The sequence below is a fragment of the Panicum hallii genome, chromosome 3, assembly GCF_002211085.1.
Source record: "Panicum hallii strain FIL2 chromosome 3, PHallii_v3.1, whole genome shotgun sequence".
Lineage (NCBI taxonomy): Eukaryota > Viridiplantae > Streptophyta > Magnoliopsida > Poales > Poaceae > Panicum > Panicum hallii.
Genome location: NC_038044.1, coordinates 12,164,808 through 12,187,973, shown reverse-complemented (window position 1 = coordinate 12,187,973; position 23,166 = coordinate 12,164,808). Strand labels below are relative to the sequence as shown.

Here is a 23,166-nt window from a genome sequence, read left to right as displayed (position 1 = left end):
AAGTTCACCGTGTGCTTGTAGCCCACCTAAAAACCCTAATCGATCCGATCTAAGGGCGCTGAAGCGACGGGAAGTCCGGCTGCCTCTCCACCGAGCGCCGCCGCCTCTGCGTCACACGCCGCTGCCTCAGCTCGTCTTCACCGCCACCAACTCACCCTCGTCCACGACTCCGGCTCGCATTCCCCAACACCATGGCAAGCAATGGAGAAGCTGAATCTTCAACCGGTGGTATGGCCTCTCCAATCCACCTCTCTTTTCTCTCTGTTCTCTCTAGATTACCCGCAGATGCTATCCTATTGGATAATTACCGTGCTAATGTACGATTAGTAGATCCTCACTAGTCTATCACATCGATCTCCACGAACCGAACCATGGCGTCTTTCAGTTGGCGTACGGGGATCCTGCTCTGACATGTATGTGTATCTCAGTACCTGGTGTACGTGATGAAGATGCTGACAGTTTCATGCCAGTTTGACTAGTGAATCCTTTAGCCTGTGCCTGTGGCAGTCATTTCATAGCTAGCCAATGCAGCATCTTGAAGGATTCGTCCCCGGCTGCGGGGCTACTGCTGCTCCCGAAGTATTAAATAAAGTCTAATTACAAAACTAATTGCGGAACCCTAGTGCTAATTCGCGAGACGAATCTAATGAGGTATATTAGTCCATGATTAGCGAATAATTACTGTAGCATCACTGTGGCAAATTATGGATTAATTAGGCTCATTAAATTTGTCTCGCGAATTAGCACCTAGCTGTGCAAAAAGTTTTATAAACAGATTTTATTTAATACTTCTAAATAGAAGAATTCTCTTTGATGTGATGTGTCTAAAATTTAGATAGCAGGAAACGAACAGGCGCTTAGTAACTTGCCCGGTGCCTCTGCACAGCATTGGCCTGATCCGCGATCATATCTCCCGGCCAAGGCGGCGCAGCGGCCGCGGCAGACTTCAATAGGCGGGGTTTCCTAATCGAACAACGTTGCTTCTTTCCTACTTTTAGGTCCCCGTAGAGATGAGCTTAATTCAAATATGAGGGCAGATGGCAAGGATCCCATTCGTTCAGAACTCAGTTGACTGCCTTAAGACCCCTCGATAGAGAGCTCGCTAGAGGGCCGATGACGCGATGCCCTGTCGGAGCTTTCCCGCCTTGTTTGCCGTGGTGCACAGCGTGCAGTTCAGTCGTTCGCGCGCCTGGTGTAAATAGTGCAGAGGACACAATGCGGATAGGACGTAAGTTATATATATATATATATTTTAGGTTATTGAATCGTGATAAAATAAACTAAAATAGTATTCTGCGTAAATAATTTAGGAGAACAAATGAAGCATACCATCATAATTAATTAGCTAACTAAAAAAATACTATTGAGTATCCATTTGCATCCTTAAATCCGGCGCATGCTGCATATAGAGTTGTTGCAGTTGTACAGAATATACAGAGTGCCCATAGAACTGGGCTCCGTTTGCATGCAAAGTATTTTTAACTAGCAAGGTGTGCCCATGCAAATAGCGCGGGTATCTAGCTTTTTCATACCAATATTTGGTATCTTTTCTTTTAACATGAAAAATGAATTTATTCAAATGATTTTATTTTGTTATTTCAAGATCAAGTAAATTCCTAGGCTATCAAAGTTATAACACCAAGGTAAATCAAGATCAGGGTTCATGGTTAATCAAGGCCATTAAGTCATCGTAAAATTCAATTGTATATGTTCTTTTACCTTTTTCAGTTAACATAGTAATTTCTAAACCCTCTTAATATTTAAAACTTATTTATATTTATTTGTTGTACTCCATGAAGGTCTCATCTATATATTTTTTGTCAAATGTTGTATAGTCTAAATTAGCATATATACAATCGATCAACATATCTACTTTGTAGTTCATATATATTTCTAATTTCAAGATCTAATCAACCTAAATATTTTCTCGTAGATCAATTGATTAGTTCATATACATCGAAGTGTTTATAAGCATTTGCGTAAAAAAATGTAGATATTGCACGATCCTATTTTTCGTCATCACTAAACCACCGTCGTTTGTAGGTTATGCCGTACCCAAATGGCTGCCTAAATAGCATAGTACCGTCGATCCACATCTTCATCAATTTCTTATCATTGCCTAAGGTTGCGGTTGGACACATCTGATGTCTACTAGTTATGCTTCCCATGTCACCTAATTATGCTTTTGCAACAATTAAATATTATCTAACCTTTAATTTTTCTTGCTAATTTATAAAAAATGCAGCTCATCCGAAACATGTTTGCTATAACTTTGAAGAACATATGCCATGCTCGATCAGCTCCTACAATTTGCATACCGATCCACACCTGCATTGCTTCCTTGTGACTGCCTGAGGTTGCGGCTGGAGACATCTGATGTCTACCGATTATGCTTCCCATATCACCTAACTATGCTTTCGCAACAATTAAGTGTTGTCTAATCTTTAATTTTGTTGATGAATCTTTTATAAAAAATGCAGCTCATCGCAAACATGTTTGCTATAACTTTGAAGAACAGATGCCATGCTCTATCACCTCCTACATTTCCATACCGATCCCCACTTGCATTGCTTCCTTGTGACTCTTAGCGGTGCCTTGCCTAAAGTTTGCCTGACAATAACTAACACGTCATATTGTCAAAATGACTTTTATGTCCTCCCGCTCGATCTTATGTCACCGGACCTGCTAATTCTTCCCATCTCTAGTGCCAGCACCCTCCTCCCTTCTCCTCCTTCTGTTAAGCCTGTACCAACTGCAAAAAGCAAGCTGTGTTGCTGCCTATAGCTCTATTCCGTGCGAATATGCAATTATTCATCATCATGCGATAGCCCTTTAGTTTCTTGGGCTAAAGATGCCGACAAATTCATCCTCAACCTCACTGGCTTCCTCTATGCTGTGGTCATCTCGATTCTCTCCTAACAAAACAACCGCTGCTTCTTTCAGATTAGACCAACGATTGATCTGTCTCACATTCTGCACTGACTTGACACATAGTTTTTGTCACCACCGAGCGTAGGCAGGATGCAACTAACGTTCTTGTTCTCGCCTCCTCAGTCCACCAACGAAGACGTCGTTCATCATCGCCCAAGCGAGTTAGGAGTTTGTTGCATTTTCGCGGTTGTGGCATCGGCGTTGGTCTAACGATCTCAGGCAGTGCTGATGTTCTAGAGCATAGAACATTGCTCCCAATGCCCAAGCTGTGTTGCAGGCAGCAGATGCATGCAGCTCGGGGCGTGCTTGATCGTGCGGCTCCGGTGCGGCTCCCGCCATCCATACAGTCATGCCAATGCAACGGCTGTGATTAGGATAATTATTTTTCTCAACATTTCAATGCTATTCGTGATGCAAAAGGGCATGACGAACTAGCTAAATATGTTCAGACCTGTTAATTAATATGCTTCTAAATAGATTATCATTTCCTTTCTACATGGTCTCTTTATTTAATTAATATGCTTCTAAATATTAATGGAAATTAAAATACACTTTTCATTTCCTTTTTCAAATTTAGTTATTGATTAATTGCTTTTGATATGGACTATTTATTTTGATACGTTGGTGCCAGTTTAATACAGGTTACTACCAATCTTTCTATTATTTTAATTCTGAATTTAGCTATTCATCATTTATCATTTGTACTTATCATGTATTCTTAGATAGACCAATAGATTATCATAAAAATCAATGGTGTAAATTTTTTATTATCATGATAATTATAAGTCCTCATTCAAAATTTATCTATTAATGAATTATATTATAAATCGACTCTTTAAGCAAGTAATTAGCTTCCCAATCTAAGATGGAAATTCAAAAAATAATTTTCATTGTTTCAATTCCAAATCTTAATCATTTGTTAGTTGTGTTTGTTAGAAACCCTTTATTTAAATTTTTTGCTTCTCAGTTTGCATATAAATGAACTACTAATTTTTTGTTCTAAATTTAGATATTTATTAATACTATTCAACATGAATTCTTTGTTCAACTAATATTTTTATTTTTCTAATTATAATTTTATTTATTTGCTAACCGGATTCGACTTTGATTCTTTGGATTTTTTTGGACCATTAAATCATCATAAACTCAATGGTGATTATTTAATCATAAATTTTTACTGGAATTGTAATGAAATATTTCTAGACTTTGCATGTGAGACTACTATTCTTTGTCTACTATGAAATCAGAAAAAAATGCATCAATCCACATTGAGGATTGGTATTCTTCTAGTCGCCACAACACTATCTAGCTTGATCATGAATGGTTGTTTTTTCTTCTATACCGCAATTGGCCAATCAGCCGGAGAGTTTTTGATCTCCATGGATTAGCAAGAACCGTTACTCTCCTTATGCAGAACCTGATGCTTCCTTTGCCTATTTTCATATTGAGTCAATGCTGCTCACCAGGCCCGTATAACGCACGGCGCACGTGGCGCGACTGCACATGCCCCCAAATTTAAGGGCCCCATAATCAGCAATTAGCCCACCTAAGCATCAGTTATTTTTCACGAATCCACTTCAACATGTGCCAAAATCTCGCAGACTAATGTAGCGCGACTCAAAGCCTCGCCTTCGAGGTTTCGATGCAGGATGCATGGCGCGATCGGCGTCGCTGCGAGTTGCTATCTGCGCCGAGTACAGGCCCTGCTGTCCATGAACTGCTGCATGCTATTAGGGAACGCGTGCTGTTATTGGAGTCCTGCTGTTGCGGTCATGCCCTCCTATGTCTCATATAATATTCTAATTTTCTATTTCTCAATTAGGATGCCACGATATCTAAGTGCGCTATTGGATTGGCTTCTTATCACCTTGACTACTGTTCATCTAGTAGATCGGTGGATGCTTACACTTCAGTTCTATTAACTGGCGTCATCGCATTTGCATCAAAATTTGATCACAAGCAAAGCAAATTGTCCACTAATAACCATGAACTTGATCTTTATTCTTAATTTAGCTTTGTTCTATTTGTGAATTACTTTGTCATGTCTTCTAGAGTTACATGTGTATTCCTCAAATCAAAAGAAGCAAGATGGACTTGAAATTTTCTCAAACGCGTGAATTCCTATGATAGTTCTTAGGATTACAAAATGCATGAAGTTATATAATGAAATCTAAATACATTTTGGCTATTTGGATTTCTAGAGGTGGGGGCCACATTTTGTATTTCGCACTAGGGTCTCAAAAACTTTGGTACAGCCCTGCTGCTCAATGAAGCAAACCATTTCATCTAGTCTCTCGTCTCTCCTCGCTGTTCAATCCACGTGACCTGCCACTCCACTTCAGCGCGCTCGCCAATGTGGAAGAGCTCGAGTATTGCAGGCCCACCAGGTATAACTATATTGGTGCAGGGCTTGGAGAGGACGGGATACAGGAGAGCTGCAGAGGAGGGCGCGGCCTCGTAGACACTGATAGACCCACCATCAAAGACTAGGCTAGCGGCAAGTAATGTGCAGCACGGGGCACCGATAGGTGAATTTTTGATGAATGACCAGCCACGTGATCTTTCGGATTTTTTAACACCTAAACAACTGCTTGCTATTGTTGACGATACGGTCGCGGAACGCATGCTGAGGGTAGACGAACGCGGCTCAGAACCTCGAAGCTCATTCATGGTCGAGGGGAAGGCCGTGGGGCTAGGCGGAACATGTCGCGGCGACGGCGGCGCTACGGGGCTGCGACTCATCCGAGGCATAGCTGTACGGAATTGGGTGGAGGTCGCAGGTCATGGAGCCGGTCCACCGCTGCACATGGTGGAGCTGCTCTCATCTACTAATCTACCTTCATAGTCCATACCACATATCCGCATGAGCTAGCAGCAAGTTGTGGCCAAAGGTAAGGAAATACAACTTGTATCTAGTGTCAGCATCTCCCACCCTATGACTTCGCCCACACCCCTCTCGCCCGCCCAGCCGTCCCGCCGCAGCTCGTCCGCCCCGGCCATCGCCAACCTCATCACCGTCCGCCACGCCGCTTGCCCGCCCGCTGCGCCGCAGCCCGTCCGCCCGGCTATCGCAAGCCTCGCTGTTGCCCTCCCGGCCGTCACGTTGCAGCTCGCTTGCCCAGCCGCAGCTGGCCTCGATGCGCCCACTGTGCCGCAGCCTGCCCACCCATCCTATCGCAGCCTGCTCGCTCGACCATCTCGTCGCACCCCGCCCGCCCGCCGCCGCAGCTCACCCGGCTATGCGCCCGCTGCCAGGCCCGCCCAGGCGGCTACTAGTGCACCGATCGGCGGGGCACTACCGTCGGTGGGCACCACCCCGGGTGTGTCCAGGCCGCTGGGCCACGCATGCGCCCTTGTACCTGGAGGCGCACATGCAGCGGCAGAGCGCCTTGCGATCCTGGCGCCGGCCCTCCAGGGCGCATGGCCGGGATTGGAGCGGCGCCACCTGCGACATTGGGTAGCCCACTGCCGGATCTACCGATTTGCACCATCAGGACCTCGTTTCCGGCCTCCATTGCCCCCCCCTCCCCCCCGGTCATCAATCGCAGGAACCGCCGCCTGCTTCGTAGGAGAAAAAAGAAATGACAGGAGCACAAGGAGGTAGGCGGCAGGAGCGAGAGGTGGAGCGGAGGCGGCTGGAGACGGCAGCGGAAAGGCAAGGGCGGCTCCTTGGCGTGAGGCAGAGGCGCGGAGCCTGCTTGCCAGGCGGTGCGAGGCATGGGCGGCTGTGCGGGCGGTGCAATGAGATAAGAAAACTGGACCAGAAAAGGAGCCACCGTAGTCCGCAGGAAGGGGATAAGGCAGGCAGACCTGCAAGGGAAAAAAAGAATGAAAGGGGAAAATGAAAGGGAGGAATGAGAAAAATGGATGAAGAAAAAGAAATAGGAAGAAAAAAGAAGAAAAGGAGATAAGGGTATTATGGACTTTTGATCCCATTCTATTTCATTAAAAGATTATGAGAAACTGTTTTAAGAAGCCAGAGCCATACCAAACGAGCCCTTAATTTTGAGGTTTTGTGACATGTTTAACGGTAGACTCATCTTGTTAAATGCTTTTGCAGGACATTAAGAATTTGGAAAAAATCTGATGAATTAAGAGAAAATTAAATATTAGTATCAGCTAGCAAGTAGTTATTTACTCGAGTAAACAGTAAAAAAATACGGATGCTACATATGGTATACGGTGATATTTAATCACGGGATGTTTGGAGGTGCATACATGATCTTGGACAGAGAGTTAATGGAATTTTGAATTAATGGAATTTTGTAGTTAAACACTTCTATCATAAATACTTTAATTTTTCCCTTCAGTGTCTTATCCAGTGTGCAATTTTTTATGAAATTTCTTTTCACAATGTTGAGTTGCGTCATTAATTTTTTTTATTTTGACAATTTCTTTTGACAGTGTCTTATTTCGTGTGTCATGTTTGGAGGTTTCGCCGATTGCTATGGCCACAACATACAATCATGAAGATTTTGGAAAAGGAGGCATGATGTTTTAGAAAATACATTTTTATATATACCCTGACATTGAGCATGGATTCCGGATCATGGGATTAGGAATGAGCAGATCTTTGTGGTTCAATTGACGAGTTTAGTAATGGAATATAAGTTCAAATTTTGATCTTTTGAAAAATTTTATATGCCTTTCTTTTAGTTCGTTCAAAGTTGATGTGTGTGTATTGGTTCAAAATAGCATATTGCTAGACTGCAATGCCTCATGATTAGAAAAATTTCAACTCCCATAAAGCAACGCACGATATAGATTTATCTCTACTACTAAAAAGCATGCAGTGTCCTCGTCGCACCCCCGTAGCTCTGCCTCCGCGCCGCCCCCTACCGCGTAAAAAAAATACACGCCAGCGCTCCCCCTCGCGCTTGCCGCCGCCGCATCTCTCGTCTCCTCCTCCGATGCTCTTGCCTTCCCCCGCGCTCGCCTCTGGCGGCCGAGGCCCAACCCGCTCCGCTCTTGCGCTCCCGTTCTTCCTCTGGGATGGCAGGACGGACGAAATTAGCTGGAATTTTGGCAGGACGGAGAAGATGGTGGCGGCGGTGGCTCGGTCTGCTCCATGGGCAGTGACGTCTGGTGGGGTAACGGTGATGTGAGGAGGCGGAAGAGGTGCAGATCGGTGAGGGAAGCTCGTGGCAGCCTCGGGTTGGTCCAACAGCCGATGACCGCGGCGAATCGGCTCGGCAAACCGTTGTAGACGGCGCTCGGCTTGCTCTACTGCGGCGGATGGTTTGCGACGGGGATCGATGGAACAGGGCCGTGTTGTCGTCCCATCCCATATGATAATTGCATCGCGTCAGCCGCTTTTGAAAAGCTGATAATAATGATTGTCCGTAGCACCGCATGGGCCTTTACCTGGTGAGAAAAAAGGACAGCCGGCGGTCATTCAAGAATGTATTCCCTCTAGTAATAAAATAGTTTCAAAATTTTTACCATCTATATAAAACCCTCGTGGATTGGCGATATAAGATAGATTTTGTTACAGTCATCATAAAAGATACTTTCTTAATATTTAATCATATTTATTCCAAATGCTATACAAATTACTGTCAAAGTATCATCTTACAGGCCATTGTTAATATCCTAAGTACATGTAAAAATGGAGTACCTTCCATTTTTATGAACGGAGACATGCCAGGCGCTCACCCTTCCGTTAGATCCGGACACACGGGACTGTGCACGTGGCGTAATTTTTTTGGATACGGGATGGGACATGGTCTACACTCTACATCTGTTGTTGTAAGTACTCGTAGTGTAGTAGGAGTACTCATATAATAGTGAAACTAGTCGGATACGGTAGAAAACTAGCCGAGAAGTACTAGGGTAAGACTCCAGGGCTTGTACCCGACTAGGACTTCCATGTAAATCTATCCCCCAGACTATATAAGGGCGGACAGGGACCCCCTCCAAAGGGACAATCACCATCAAAGATAATACAGACCATACATGATGTAGGGTATTATGCTTTCGGCGTCCCGAACCTATCTAAACCTTGTGTTCCTTGCACCTTCGAGTTCCTGATCTCGGCGACACCCTACCTACAAACTCACCACCTCGGGGATATCGCTTGGTGGGCGTGGCGGTAAAACACCAACACAGCCCAAAGTCCAAACCGGTTTGATTAAGAGTATTTAAAAATATATTTGATTGCTCCACACGGGTTGTCTTGTATAGTTAAGAAATGATCTATCTATATTTCTTTCCATGTCATACCTTACCAATGTAGGATCGTAGAGTACATGTAAAGTTCAAATTAAATATGTTTCTATTTTCATCCCATACCATATATTATAGATAATTTCTTTTCTTTAATTTTGAATTTATATATTTATTAGTTGTACTCGATATAGACTCTCTAGATTATTTTAGACCGTTAGATATTTATAAAATCTAACGGTGGTATATCCTTCTATTTTTCTTTTTTCCGATTAATGTGGTAATTTGTAAATCTTCTCGACGGCTTCTTTTAACACTATTATATTAAGATAATAGATACTCTAAAAATAATTTGCATGCAAACAGAGTCCATTTCTGTAGTACGTTCTGTACAACTACGACATCTCTATAAGCAGCGTGCGCCCTCTGCACTATTTACACCACTCGGACGACTGAACTGCACGCTGTACACTAAGCAAATTAAACCACACACACAAACAGAGAAGCCGAGGCATCGATCAACGGCAATGAAGCCGTCAGACGTCAGTGTCCTCTTGCACGGCGATGAGCAGCGAGTACTTGACCTTGAGCGCGACCTTGCCGCTCTCAACGCACAGCTTCGCGCCGGTGACCACCCAGTACCCCGGCTGGTCGTCGGGGCCCCTCATCACCTCGGTGGTGTCCACGTGCCTCGCCATCTTCTGGACCGGGAGCGGCACCGGCGGGCCCTTGGGGAATATGGCGGAATTCACCTCCACTTTCTCCTCCTCCGTGGGGGGCGGCGGCACCTGCGCCAGGCCGCCGGACAGCGCCGCGCTGAGCCTCGCCGACAGCGAGCCGGACTTGCGGGGCACGACGGAGGGCCCGCCCCACTCGGACCGCCGTATTTTCATGGCCGCGACGCCCGAGAAGCCGAGCCGCAGGAAGAACACCTTCTTGAGGCAGCAGGTGTCCCGCACCTCCAGCCACGCTCTGGTCACGATCGCCGCGCAGTCGTCGATCCGCGCGCCGTTGTACTGCACCGGCGCCGTGCAGACGTGCGACAGCAGCGGCGACCTGACGGGCTCGATGTAGTCGCGCTCGTTCACGGTCACGTCCTCGGCCGACGCGGCCTCGCCCACCACCGTGATCGTGCTCGGCGTCACCGACAGGTGCTGCAGGTGGACGCCCAGCCGGTCGTTCTTCTTGCCTTCCAAGAAGAGCCGGATGCCGGTCACCGGCCGGTTTCCGGAATCGACCTGCGTGACACAGGATCTGGTTTGAGTTCCGCAAACAGGAATAGTGATCAAGGCAACAGGTTCCGAACACGACACAGGGAAGAGAATGCCGTGTTTGATGGCTACCTTGGCAGTGTTGACATGAAGCTTAGGGCCCATGAGGGTGAACTGAAGAGACGGCAAGCTGTTCTTCCTCCTCTGGAGGCAAAGAGGAAGCTCACCAAACTCTGGAGCCCAGTGCCGCGGCACCTGGAACTCCAGGAACTGCTGCAGCTCCTCTATCGGCGGTTTGTCTGAATCCACAAGCAGGAAATGGACGGCCGATCAGACATCTGAACTGAATCCCAAGTGAGCTCAGATTAGACTTACCGACAAAAGTCAGATGACAGTGCAACGCAGCAGAGACGCTTACATCTGAGGTAGAGATTCACCGCATGGTTCAGGAACCCGCAGCCTCGAACGCCGGTCAGCAGGGAAGTTATGGGCACGAACGACATCGAGATGACGTCCGGGTAAGCGGTGATCGTGGAGAGCCATCTGCCGTGGCCCTGGCCGCTGTCGGCGCCGCCTCTTCGGATGTGGATGCAGACGACGTCCTACCGAAATTTCAACCGGGTTAATTTCTGGCTGTTGGTGATCAGTAAATCGTTCGGCGAAGCAGCGCTTACATCCTTGTGGGACACGACGGGTGATCTGAACGACTGCCAGGCAGCTGATCCGGGGCCGAAATTTCCCTGTAGCACAACGAGACCTCTTTGTTCATTCGTTTCACACGCGGGCAGGTATGAACTCTCCAAATTCCTTGGAACGAGTTGCACGAGGAGCAGAGAGAAGACTCACGTTTAGCCCGTGCGCTAATCTGTCGTCTCCGGCGCCGTCTTGGGAGAACTTGTCGTCGGCGAGCTTCTTGAGCCGGGCCTGCACGTCGCTCTGCGTCAGGCTGGAGCCCTTGAGCTGCTTGACGCAGACCACGTCCTTGCCTCCCATCTTCACCCCGACGATGACGTGCGTGCCGTACTTGTCGATGAACCTGCAGAGAGCAGCGAGACCGCATCAGTTTTGGTTGCTTTGCGCTGCGCTGCGCAACAGGGAGGGGGGAGTCGGCGCGCGTACTCGGCGAGCGCCGGGGGATCCCAGAAGGGCGGCAGGTCCTGCTTGACGCGGTCCTGCAGGGCGAGCTGCGCGCGCACGGCCTCGACGCTGTAAAGCTCGACGAAGCGGCCGTCGAAGCAGAGGCTCCGCGTGGCCGCGGCGTCCCGGTGCCAGCACCCGCGGTAGTCGAACATGGCGTTGAAGGCGCCGGAGGGGATCTTCCCCGCCAGCGACAGCGATTGGTTCACCTGCTCCGCCATCTGCGGCCGACCGGCGACACCGCGCGCGCACACACACACCACTCGTCAGGGGTCAGGGCTCGGACTGGGAGCTCAACTCGAGCACCAAGGGGGGAAAAAGGAAAACCCAAAGCGCACAGCGAGACTTGTGACGCGAACCTGAGCGAAGGAGAGGACGTCGGAGCGGAACCGCGTGCGCTCGCCCTTGTCGGCGACGATCCCGGCGGGCACGCCCGCGACGACGGCCCCGCCCGGCAGGGACAGCTCCCGCGCCCGCGCGGTGTCGAGCTCCACCAGCCGCCCCGCCGGCTTGGCGCGCGCCAGGCGGAGGTCCCCCGTGAGGTCGTAGCCGCACCCGACCGCGCCCACGGCCGCCTCCGCCGCGCCCTGCGCGGTCATCCGCGCGCCCGAGGATCCCCTCATCGTCGCCCCCGCCCCTCTTCCTCCTCTGCCCCGCCCCGCGCGCTCTCGGCGTTATAAGCCGCTGCGACAGCGAGAGAGACTGTGCCGCCACCGGTACGGTGCTATTCCATCGGCCCCGCCGCGCGGCGCGGTGTGGACTCGGCCGCGGAGCCCTGGTCGCCGTGTACTGGGAGTGTGTGTGGTGGCGTGGCGTGGCGTGGGTCAGCCTGCCTGCGGGCTGCAGGCGGCGATGGCGCGACAGCGACGGGGCGCGCGCGCGGCCTTGGTCAAGGTCGCGGGTGGTGGGGGGCACCATCCAGGTAGGGTGGGGTGGGCAGGGGGACGCGTCAGTGGAGTGACGTGCGGATGGGGAGGTGCGCGGGTTGACTGGGTCGCGGGAGGGCCTCGTCGCTGTCGCCCTATCGCGGCGTGGCTCGCGCGAGCGCGAGGCGGCTAGGCTACCCCGGTCAAGCGACGCGAGGGACGGGCCAAAACGGGGCGCCGGGCACGAGGGTTTGGGCCTTTGGGGGTTTTCGGCCGGGATGTAGACTGGCTGGAGCCCGCGCCGTGGAAGGAGTGCAGGAGCTGTGTGCTCGTTTCCCTCCAAAAAAAAAGGAGCTGTGTGCTCGTGCGTCGTGTCAGACTGAAAGGGCCTGTTTGGAGGCTTGCTGCTTCGTCCTCTTACTTTTATGGAAGTGGTTATGACTTATGATTGACCAGTGTCATGTGGTGGTTTTTTCCTTTTCTTTTAAACCGCATGTGGTGTTTTTTTTAGAGAACCAATGGTTTGGAGCTGTGTCATCTGCTGATTCAGATCCCGTTTAGTCTTAGAGGGCTAAAGTTTAAAGAAAATCTTACTATTTAGGAGTATTAAATAAAATTTATTTATAAATTTTTTTTACGTATGGATGCTAATTCGCGAGACGAATTTAATAAGCCTAATTAATCTATAATTTGCTACAGTACTCTATAGCAACCATCCGCTAGTTATGGACTAGCATATCTCATTAGATTGTCTCGCGAATCAGTCTAAAAGTTCTGCAATTAATTTTATAATTAAATTTTATTTAATACTTCTAAATAATAAGATCTTTTTAATATGATAGAGCTAAACCAAATATCCCTTCGATGTCAAAAGATTCATTCACCATGGTTGGCCAGACTGAACTGAAATTCCAGTGAACTGCAAGTTTGGTTCCTCGTAATTGATCAGCCCTGGAGTCAGCGAGGCCAACGGCATGCGACTGCAACCGTGTCAGCACAGATAGATATTCTCTAGCGCATCGCAACGTTCAAATCAGACCTGAGCTTTCTTACGCGCACACAGAAGTTTCGGGGAGGGTGGGCAATGCGAGTCACGCTCGCACAAGGACGCTAGTGTAGCGCCGTGCAACAACGATAGCGAAACAAATGTACGTGCCACCAAGGACCATCTCCAATCAGGCCACAAATGAGGATTTTTCCGCCACGGACCAGCAGATCTCATCAAGCTTACACATAGGAAACGAACTGAAACAATAGAAATCCAAACTTAGACCGAAATTGAACCATATTTGGAAGGAATGCGATAAAAACCCAATTGATCTGAATCTGGTTACACACAGAACAAGGGGCCAATTACCACATGCGAATACTGCAGAGTAACTTGGAACAGAGTAAACGGTATTAAGCATCCTAAATTAAGGCCCAAAACTTATCCCAATTTGTGTATCATCTTTCGTATACATGCACGTAACTTTTGCTGCAAACAAGCACATTTGTAAAACAAACATCCACTGGAACAGCTATTTCTTTGTCTACATGTAAACCCCCTCTATATTTCTTTTGCAACAATAATATAAAGCTTGTTGAGAACCGACTGGTAAAAACATTTCAAAACAACTAAGATTTTCTTAAGAACTGACTGTGGAAACCATTTCATATTCCCTCGTCTTCCTGCTCTTTGAACAAAGGAAGAAACCACCTCCAAGCCGCTGCTGAAAGAAGACAACCACTGACAGAAGTAATGCTCCACAAGGTATCACAATGTCCCATGCCAGGCTGAAGAGATCATCATGAGGGCTCGCATACATGTAAGATGGTCTCAAGCTGGGCACAAAATGCTTTCTCCTGAACACATCGTACACATGAGGCAGAGAACGGATCATGGTGCTTCCGATGTAAAACCCCAGGGAAAGGGCTCTAACTTTGGAATCTGAGAAAGCATTTAGGATCGCTTGAGGGAGCAAGAACCCATCGAGTATTAATCCACCATAAGACACAAGGTCCTCCCAGAATGCATGTCCAACTGGCTTGATCTGGACAACCTGCCTTAGCATTCTTCGGCTGTGGTTAAACCTCATGTGAACAACCCAAGTAATAATTCCCCCAATGATGTACAGTGGCAAGCATATCCAGAGTACTTTCCTCTCAGCAGCCCATGACTCAGCTTTGCTTACATCCACAGACCGTGCAGACCATGCCAACTGAAGAAGTCGCAACTGCAGCAGAAATGTTATCATGGTAATAATTCGCACCATGACTTCATTCACCTCAAGCCAACCGCCGCCTGCAAGCGGGAAGGTCTGTTTGTTGCTGTTCTTGAAGAGAGCCTCAAAGTTCAGTACAAGAGGGATCATGTAACCCAAAGCCAGAACAACAAGCATCGTGATTGACATGGCAGGAAGTGCTTCAGGGACCTTGTTGACATGAAAAAGCTGCACAGCAATGAAGATGCATGCCAGTGTCATAGAGATCAAGGCCATGGTGCTTTCTAAGTCCATTCTCCATATTGATTCATCCACTTGCTCTACATACATCCCATATGAAGCAATGTCCAGTGTTTCAAAGAAAAGAGGGTCAGTCTTCTTCCTCAAGCTTCTGATTGTCCCCTTCACATGCTGTGCTACTTTTGCATCCAAAGAAGAAAACTGAGCAGTCACTAGAATTTCACAATCTGATGAAACGTTAAGCACTCGACAAGCGATCATGCAAAGGGAGCCTGTCTTAGTATCATAAACACCCTCTGCAGAGATATGCCGACGATGGAATGATTCTAGAGACCAATTCCCAACATAATATATGTCGTAGCTGACATTAATCAGTCTCTGCTTCATCTCGGTTGTCACATGATGAGAAAAGGGATCTGGAACCACCAAAGAGTTACCATCAAACAACATTGACCCAATTGTGACGGGCGATGCATATCCAGAACCGCCTCCTTTCTGCACAAAAAAACGAAACACCAAGTCTCGGTATGAACTGCTATCTGGGAACTTTCCTTTCCTGTTCTTGTTCAATCCAGACTTCTCATAGTGCTTCATAGCCTCATCCACCTTAGTATAATTATACTTCAAACCAGCAAGATTGCCCCTGTAGTTGGGAGTGATTGCACTAGAACCTGCAGCAATGGCTTCACCACTTTTCAGACTCGTATTCCAGACCAGACCAGCAGCAAAGCTCCGTTGCTGTAACGACCACACTGCTGGGAACCAGAAGCTCATCCCAATTCCACACTCACCCACTGCCAAATCCGCACGGGATGGTCCCGAGTTGACTACATGACACCCTTTGAGGCAAAGCCGGCTTCTCTGCCGATCCCAGAACCCATCTGCCACAACCGCCTTCTCACCCAGCATGAAGTAGTACCTTGATGCCTCTGTCTGGTTAGTGAATGCCACATAAGCACGGACGGCACCATCATCCTTGCATTGCAGCCGGTTGACATACATGTACCTTTGGTGGAGCCCCAGTGAGGATGCGGTAGACTCACTGCCGTTTCGGTAGTCCAACCTGAACGGCTGTTTGAGCATTGAACTGAGATGAGCACACGAGAAATTCCTACCCTCGAACACCTGGAGCGCGTCGAGCCTCCCTGCAGGTGGCGGTGGGCAGGAGGCGCTCTCCGCGTACGCGTATCCCTCCTCGGCGTAGGCGACGAGTGAGACGGGCTCGATGGGGCTGATGGTGTCGACGCTCTCGAGGCGGCCGGTGACGAAGGACCGCGTCAAATTGGCGGGGCTGGGGAAGCCGAGGCGGAGCACGACGGGGAGGAAGTGCACGGGCTTGCCGTCGGCGGCGCGGCCGGAGCCGGTGCCGACCATGCAGAGCTCGCCGGAGGCCGTCGAGTAGTAGCCCTCCAGGCCGAAGGTGATGGAGCCGCGCCGCCCCGTGAAGCGCGGGAGGCGCGGGCGGAAGTGGCGCGCCTGGCCGTCGTACTCGAAGAGGTTGCGGCCGTCGAGGCCGTAGCGGAACCGGCGTCGGCCACCGGAGACGGGGAGCGTGGCGGAGACGTGGAGGAGCGAGGCGTTGGCGGTGCGGGCGACGGAGGAGGGGAGGAGCGAGAAGGACCGCGGCTGGGAGGAGGTTTCGGGGCCGAAGACGCGGGCCCCGCCGGAGAAGTAGCCGGTGGAGAGCTGCAGGGCGGGGAGCGCGGGCCCATCGCCGGCGGGGAGGTCGAGCGCGGCGGGGAGACCGGGGCAGTGGCGGGAGTAGGAGAACGTGGACAAGGAGGTATCTCCGGCGGCGGCGGCGGCGGCGGCGGGGATCAGGAGCAGGATGATGAGGGGGAGGGCGAGGCGCGGGCGGTGGGTAGGGCTAGCGCGCGGTGGCGCCATTTGGGACTGGGAGGCGGAGATGGAGCGGGGAGTGAGATCTCGCCTCCTCCCCTCGCCCATCTGGTTTTGGGGAAGGAGACGACGGGGAGGACGGAGGAGACGCGGAAGGCTTGACTTCGGAGGTTTAAGCTATCGATAATTAGATGGGACATTTTTTTCTCTCATTTTGTTCAGGTCTTGTTATGGATCCATTGGTGTGGTGTGATCCGATCATTTATTCAGTTGATCATACCGGTGTGTGTCTGGTGACAATAAGGGGGTGTTCGTTTCCTCCCCTCTAAATTTTAGACCCATCACATCAAAGAGAATCTTATCATTTAGAAGTATTAAATAAAATCTTTTTATAAATTTTTTTTGACAGATGGGTGTTAATTCGCGAGACAAATTTAATGAGCCTAAATAATCCATAATTTGCCACAGTGATGCTACAGTAATCATCCACTAATCATGGATTAATATACCTCATTAGATTCGTCTCGCGAATTAGACCTGGGGTTCTGCAATTAGTTTTGTAATTAGACTTTATTTAATACTTCTAAATAACAAGATTCTTTTTGATGTGACCCCTCTAAAATTTAGAGGCAGGGAAACGAACACACCCTAAGTTGGTGGCCGTAGTAATGGGATCCGCCCATACTGGTGGCACAGTCATGGAGCGTGCCGAGTTCAGCAGAAAAAAAAAATAGAAAACAGGAGTGAGGCGTGAAACAAATGTGCATTTTCGTGATTCAGTACGGGTTATACCACGGTAGTGCGAACAAACCAAACTAGCCCGTAGTAAATGACGCTCGATGGCAAATGGCGGCTCGAGGTTCCGTGAGCCGCCCGTCCGGTGCACCCGGGTCACGGTGTACAGCAGAACGAGCGCAGCACCGTCTGGGACTAGGAGCGTTCTCTTCCAAATTCGAACGATTTTCAAACACGGTACAAAATTATTTCCAAGCACAGTTTCGGTTCCTGAATGCAACTGCCTCGGATTGGAGAGCTGCTCCCTCAGTTTTTTTTTCTCCCCAGAAAATTGGGCAAAATACCGCGACCATCATGCGCAGGTGCTGCAGAATGTACGGAAGCATACAAAGCTGCTAAACCCAAAGGGATCACGGGCAGGCGGTTATACCAAAGCATCATCGTCCACTGGATAAACAATGGACAGATACAGCAGCCGGCACACCAGGCCGGAGATCCCAAGAACGAATCAAGCAGGGTCCACCAGACAAACCTCATTTTGATATCCAAATCGAGACGCCAATCATATATGAACACAAGCCGCGGCCAAGGGCGCCGCAGGTAAATACCCTTGCGGGTCATAGCTACAGTAAAAATACTTTCCCCCTAAACGCACGGATATGTCACTTAGGTTTTACCAGAAGATCTAGACAGGGATATTTACATACACGACCTACAGGAAGCAGTTAGATGCTCGGGCATCACTTGACGCGGCCCCTATCAGGTTGAAATAAGAGCGGTAGCTTGAATGGCAAAATTATTACTTGGCGCAAGCCGACTCTGCCTTATAGCCTCAGTGTGGTGTCCGCTGCGGCGGTGGAAGGCCCAGGTCTCGCCTTCTCGTTGAGGAATTTGTCACAGTCTGCACCCTTCACCGTGAACTCCATCAGAAGTTCCTCAAACAGTCTCTTCAGCGATTGCTTAAACCTCACTGAGCAGCTCTTGTCGCCCTCATCGACATCCTGCACTCCATCCCTAGCAAGACATCCGACCTGAGCACCTTCCAGGTAGGCTCTGCAAGCCACAAGGATGTTGTGCCCATACTTGCGGAAATGGCCAGCAACAAAATCCTCAAAATTCTGCAGAAAGTACATTTACATCAGACTTTTGCAAGTATCAAGGTTGTATACAATAAGCATAGATGACTAAACGTAGTTTTATATAGAGAAGGTACTAACTATATTTCAAGTTAAATTGTCAAGTCCCATACACATGGCAGTTGACAACTTGCCATGGTTACATTGGTTTCCAAAAGTTCAGGATCATTATAGAAACAAAAGTACTCTTCCAAAAACTGGGACAAGAACAGAGGCATACCTTTGGTGGATTTCGAAGAGAATACAGCATCGTCCTGCATGATAGAAGGAATGTATCTTCATTGTATGTCAGGGATTTCTTCTCCCCATGAACTGTGTTAGCATGCATAGCATAACCAGGCTCATTGAAATAAGGTTTGGCATTCAAAACCAAAGCCTGAATGGAGACCAAGACCTGCAGCATAGTTGAATTGGATGGATTCCATTTCTCACATCCACTGCCAGTCCAGGTGTTTAGGAGGCTAAGGCACACCTTCCCACAAGCATACAAGTTTGGATTAAGCCGCAGACCACCAGCACGGTAATTCACCATCTGTAGAGAAACAAGTTATCAATACAAGATCCTTAAAGCAATCTGAAGAAACAAGGAAAATAATTGATGGAGATAAACTGCTTCAGTTAAGATAATCTTACTGGTGGTACATTTGGATATTGTGGAGGGAAGTAAATGTCAAAGAAGAAGAGCCCATCATGGTAAGGAGTGCCAGCTGGTCCCACAATGACAGCTCTAAGCAGGTCCATTCTATCCTCATATGCCCTCACAAATATTGTATCTGGCTCGATTTGAAGAAAAGACCAAGTTAAATCTTTCTCAAAAGTAAGAGAAGCTAAATTATAATCATTATTGGTCCTTAAGAATAGAGTGCCTTTTATGTATTAAAAACAGTAAGCAAATGTCATACTAACAAAGGCATGGTGCCAATGGCGAAATCAGGTGATTAGCAATATAGGCCAAGGACTACCTTAAGTTTGAGATTTTCTCCTTTACTAGTTAATAATTTAATAAATTTCTGTACAAATCATAGAAGTTAATAATTTAATAAATTTCTGTACAAATCATAGAATATGTTAAATACATGTACTGGTTAGGACTACCCTAGATTAAAATCTTGGTTCCACTGCTGCATTGTGCATCAAAAGTCGTACTAATGAAAAACACCAGTACAACCAGTGTTCATAAAACCAGACTATAGAAAGCACAAGCTACCTACCTGGCAAATCTTTTTTTAGGACTTTCCACTCGTGCTGAATACGTTTCGCCCAGTCTTTTGATGGCTGTTGAAAGAACTTTAGCACTGAACTAAATTAAGGAAACGAGGGGTAGAGAGGGCAGGTAAAAAATCTAACCTTTTTTACCACCTGGACCTTTCTTGACTCTGGCTTAGAATAATAATGATCACTATGATCATCAACAGTATCGAACTGCTTAAACACCTTGTATTTTTCTTCTATTTTAGCATCCACGATCTTAGTTGGTTTGGACTTATTTGCAATCTCAGTCTTCTGCATCCATGGTAAGGAAGGCTCCACACCAGGAGGAATATCCAAGTTATCAAACTTGGAAGACAAACTATAGTTGTACTCGCTTTCAACAAGTGAAGCATCATAACCGTCATCTTCGTACTCATCTTCATCATAAGCATAGTCTTCATCAAATCCCTCATAAGGGTAGTCATCGGAATAGTTGTAAACTGCATCGTCTTGAAACATTTTCAGGTCAACCCATGGACTGGCATATTTTGAAGCATATGTGCTTGGGCCAGGAATTTCATGAACCAGACTACTCTGAATTTGTTTACAAAGAAGAGAATCTGTCAGAAATTTACATGGTACAGAAGCAAATGGTATGACAAAGGGAAAAATATGAGGGAATTAACCTTGCCATGCTTGGCCCAATCCATAGGGTATACAACAGTTTGTTTATTCTTGTCCACTGATGTTTTATCACCAACAATCATAACTCCATCAGGGTCATCATCATCAATTTCAATCACTTCATGAGGTACAACCTATAATTCAGAAGAAAACGCATCAATCAGAGTAGTTTCCAGAACTTCAATCAACATTCTTTCGGTACAGTATAATTGTGAAATGCTTAGAAGCCCATATCAAATACTCTAAAAAGAGCAGAATGCCAAAACAGTATAATTCAGAAGAAAATGCATCAACGAGAGTATTTTCCAGAACTGCAATCGACAATCTTTTGGTACAGTATAATTGTAACATGCAAGCTGCTCAGAAGCTATTTATTTACCATACCAAATGCTCTAAAAAGAGCGAAATGTCAAATAGCAGCATTTATATAATTCTGACATTCACACTGCGTACCTAAAATACAGAACTAATATGCCAAGCATAATGATCAATGAAAATAGTTAACCATCAGAACAAGGAGATGACAACATAAAAGGGAATCCAGCAGCGAACAACTTCAACCAATATGCACTCGACAATGCCACTGTCATCACTCATCCATGTGTTATCATGTTGATCACACCAAGCATAATATATGATATGTCTGGGACAGAATCCTTATTATTCAGCACTCAGCAGATAAAACAGAAAGGCACAAAAATGATGGAAACTCAAATGAGGGTCCAACATAAATTCCCACATAGGTTGCCCTCTAGATAGTATCTTTTTTCCTGACAGGTGTTCAAGAACAGTACAATGCAGGTAAACTGGGAAAAAAGGTAGGGGTAAAGGGCCTAAATAATTTAAGGGTCAGGCTCATATTTTATATAATTTTGAGCTAAGAATAATTGAGGACCGAGTTGGATTGTTAAGGGGGTATTGGGGCCATGATCCATTACCACCCCTAACCTGATATGAGGAACCTGTGTGATATGCAGACAATACATATGGTATACCTATTGATGACCAGGGCTGTCATAAGTTCAAAAAAAAACAAGGACATGGTAGATGAAACAGAGATGCAAGGGGAAGCAAGAACCTATTTTGTTCTAGGGAGCTCAAGAAGCTGATATAGTTTGAGGAAGTTTAATAAACTTGCGTACATTAGAAGTCATGATGTAATTCTGCTTTCCCATGCTGGTTGTCTCCAAGAGTTCTGACTCCTAAGAAATAGTTCAGGGAGTTGGCAAGGGTTTATTGTTTATTTATTTTTGCTAGAGAATGGACTGCAAAACTTTTAACTCCACCAGTTCAATGGTTGACTACCAGCCCATCAATAAGATGATCATCAAATAAAAAGTTAACCATAGATTCCAGATTTCATTCGAACATGACTCATGCAAGACTTATTAACTGTTTTGCAATCAGATAATCACCAGGCCTTATCAAAACCTATTACTTCTCTAGCACAATCACAGAAAACTAACCACTCAACAGACCAACCTCAAGGTATCTAGACAAATAGACTCAATTCTGCCCCACCTGAGAGAGTCATTTTTACTGAAAGAAGGGTAACATAACCAAACGTTTCTCCCAGTACAATCCGGCTGCAATCACCAAACTGCACCAACCATCCACACGCACCGCAATTCCTAATTCCGAAACAACGAGACCAACATAACCACGCAAAGTGAGCAAAGGGGAAGGCAATTTCAACATCACCTGGCTCCGCTTCCTCTTATTGTGGCCCGAGGCCCACCCCCCGGCCGCGGCGGCCGCCGGGGAAACCTCAACCACGTCGGGATCATCGAACGATGAGCTGCCCGCGCAGAGGTAACTCCTGTAACGGGTGCAAGATTCACCGGACCAACCAAATCCGCATCAGAATTGACGCAAGGGCGAAACCGAACGAAGAGAGCGGCAAAATAGATCGGCGCCGGGAGGCAACTCACTTGGAGGCGTGGGTCGCCATCGGGGGGGCGCAAGCAATGTGATCGCCGCCGATCCCGGCGCCGGCGGCCGCCGTTAGGGTTCCGGCGAGGTGGGTGGGGGAGGGTCTGGGTGGATGAGTGCGGCGTAGACTGAGGAGAGAGAAATTTATACGCAAAATTTTGGAGAAATGCGAAAAGGCGGTTTGGATTTTTGGGATTTATAAAGGCCCGGTGCGCAGTGGGGTCCCGCCTCATAGGCTCTCGGCTTTCTGCATTCAGTTCTTCAGGCAATCAGCTCGCACGTGTGACTCTACCTCAGTATTTTTGTGGACCCGATGAACCTGAGAGGCTGGATTGTGGGCCCTGGGCTACTCACATGCGTGTCTGGTTAATAAACTAAACTATTGTACCACACGTGTTATGAATATTTTTCGGCAATTCCAGAAGGTAGTTTCATTTGGTTGTTTCTAATAGTAACACATCATCTATGCTGCTTAAGTTGTTGAATAAAACACCTCTCTATAAAGTTTTATCTTTGTTATTTCATAGGATGTCAAAAACATTTATTTGTGATGCACTGACTCCCGATGCTAGTTTCAACTTATTTCACTATCTTGAAAATAGTGTAAAAGTTTCATCTAGATGAAATCCCTCCACTCTCTCTTCTCATAACTCTAATATCATGATATTCTTTTTACCAATGTGGCACCTCACTTAATGAGAATGAAATCTGCATTGGAATGGCTTAAGGTCATTCTCAATGCAAATTTCATAGAATTTTGATCTCATTAGATAACATGCCACATAGACAAAAATATTGATATGGAATGAAATTTATGAGGAGGGAAAAGAGTTGGATTTCATCAAAATAAAACTTACCAAGACTTTGAAATCGGAATGAAACCTCAACTGAGAGC

At 47.2% G+C, this 23,166-nt stretch overlaps 2 protein-coding genes across 2 annotated transcripts; both read right to left on the bottom strand.

Moving 5' to 3' along the window:
* Nucleotides 1-9,433: 9,433 nt before the first annotated feature.
* Nucleotides 9,434-12,205, bottom strand: LOC112887949 (MACPF domain-containing protein NSL1-like). Its single transcript, XM_025954246.1, has 7 exons — nucleotides 11,804-12,205; nucleotides 11,427-11,665; nucleotides 11,154-11,343; nucleotides 10,982-11,047; nucleotides 10,726-10,909; nucleotides 10,440-10,606; nucleotides 9,434-10,334 (listed from the first exon to the last, which is right to left on the bottom strand). Exons 1-7 carry the CDS (start codon nucleotides 12,065-12,067, stop codon nucleotides 9,633-9,635), a joined length of 1,812 nt encoding a protein of 603 aa, XP_025810031.1. The 5' UTR covers nucleotides 12,068-12,205; the 3' UTR covers nucleotides 9,434-9,632.
* A 1,411-nt stretch (nucleotides 12,206-13,616) lies between these two features.
* LOC112885210 lies at nucleotides 13,617-22,431 on the bottom strand. Its single transcript, XM_025950864.1, has 9 exons — nucleotides 22,271-22,431; nucleotides 22,041-22,158; nucleotides 20,342-20,473; nucleotides 19,812-20,249; nucleotides 19,676-19,739; nucleotides 19,098-19,237; nucleotides 18,685-18,996; nucleotides 18,156-18,446; nucleotides 13,617-16,770 (listed from the first exon to the last, which is right to left on the bottom strand). The coding sequence occupies exons 1-9, from the start codon at nucleotides 22,288-22,290 to the stop codon at nucleotides 13,939-13,941; spliced, it is 4,347 nt and encodes a 1,448-aa protein (XP_025806649.1). The 5' UTR covers nucleotides 22,291-22,431; the 3' UTR covers nucleotides 13,617-13,938.
* Between the last annotated feature and the right edge of the window lie 735 nt (nucleotides 22,432-23,166).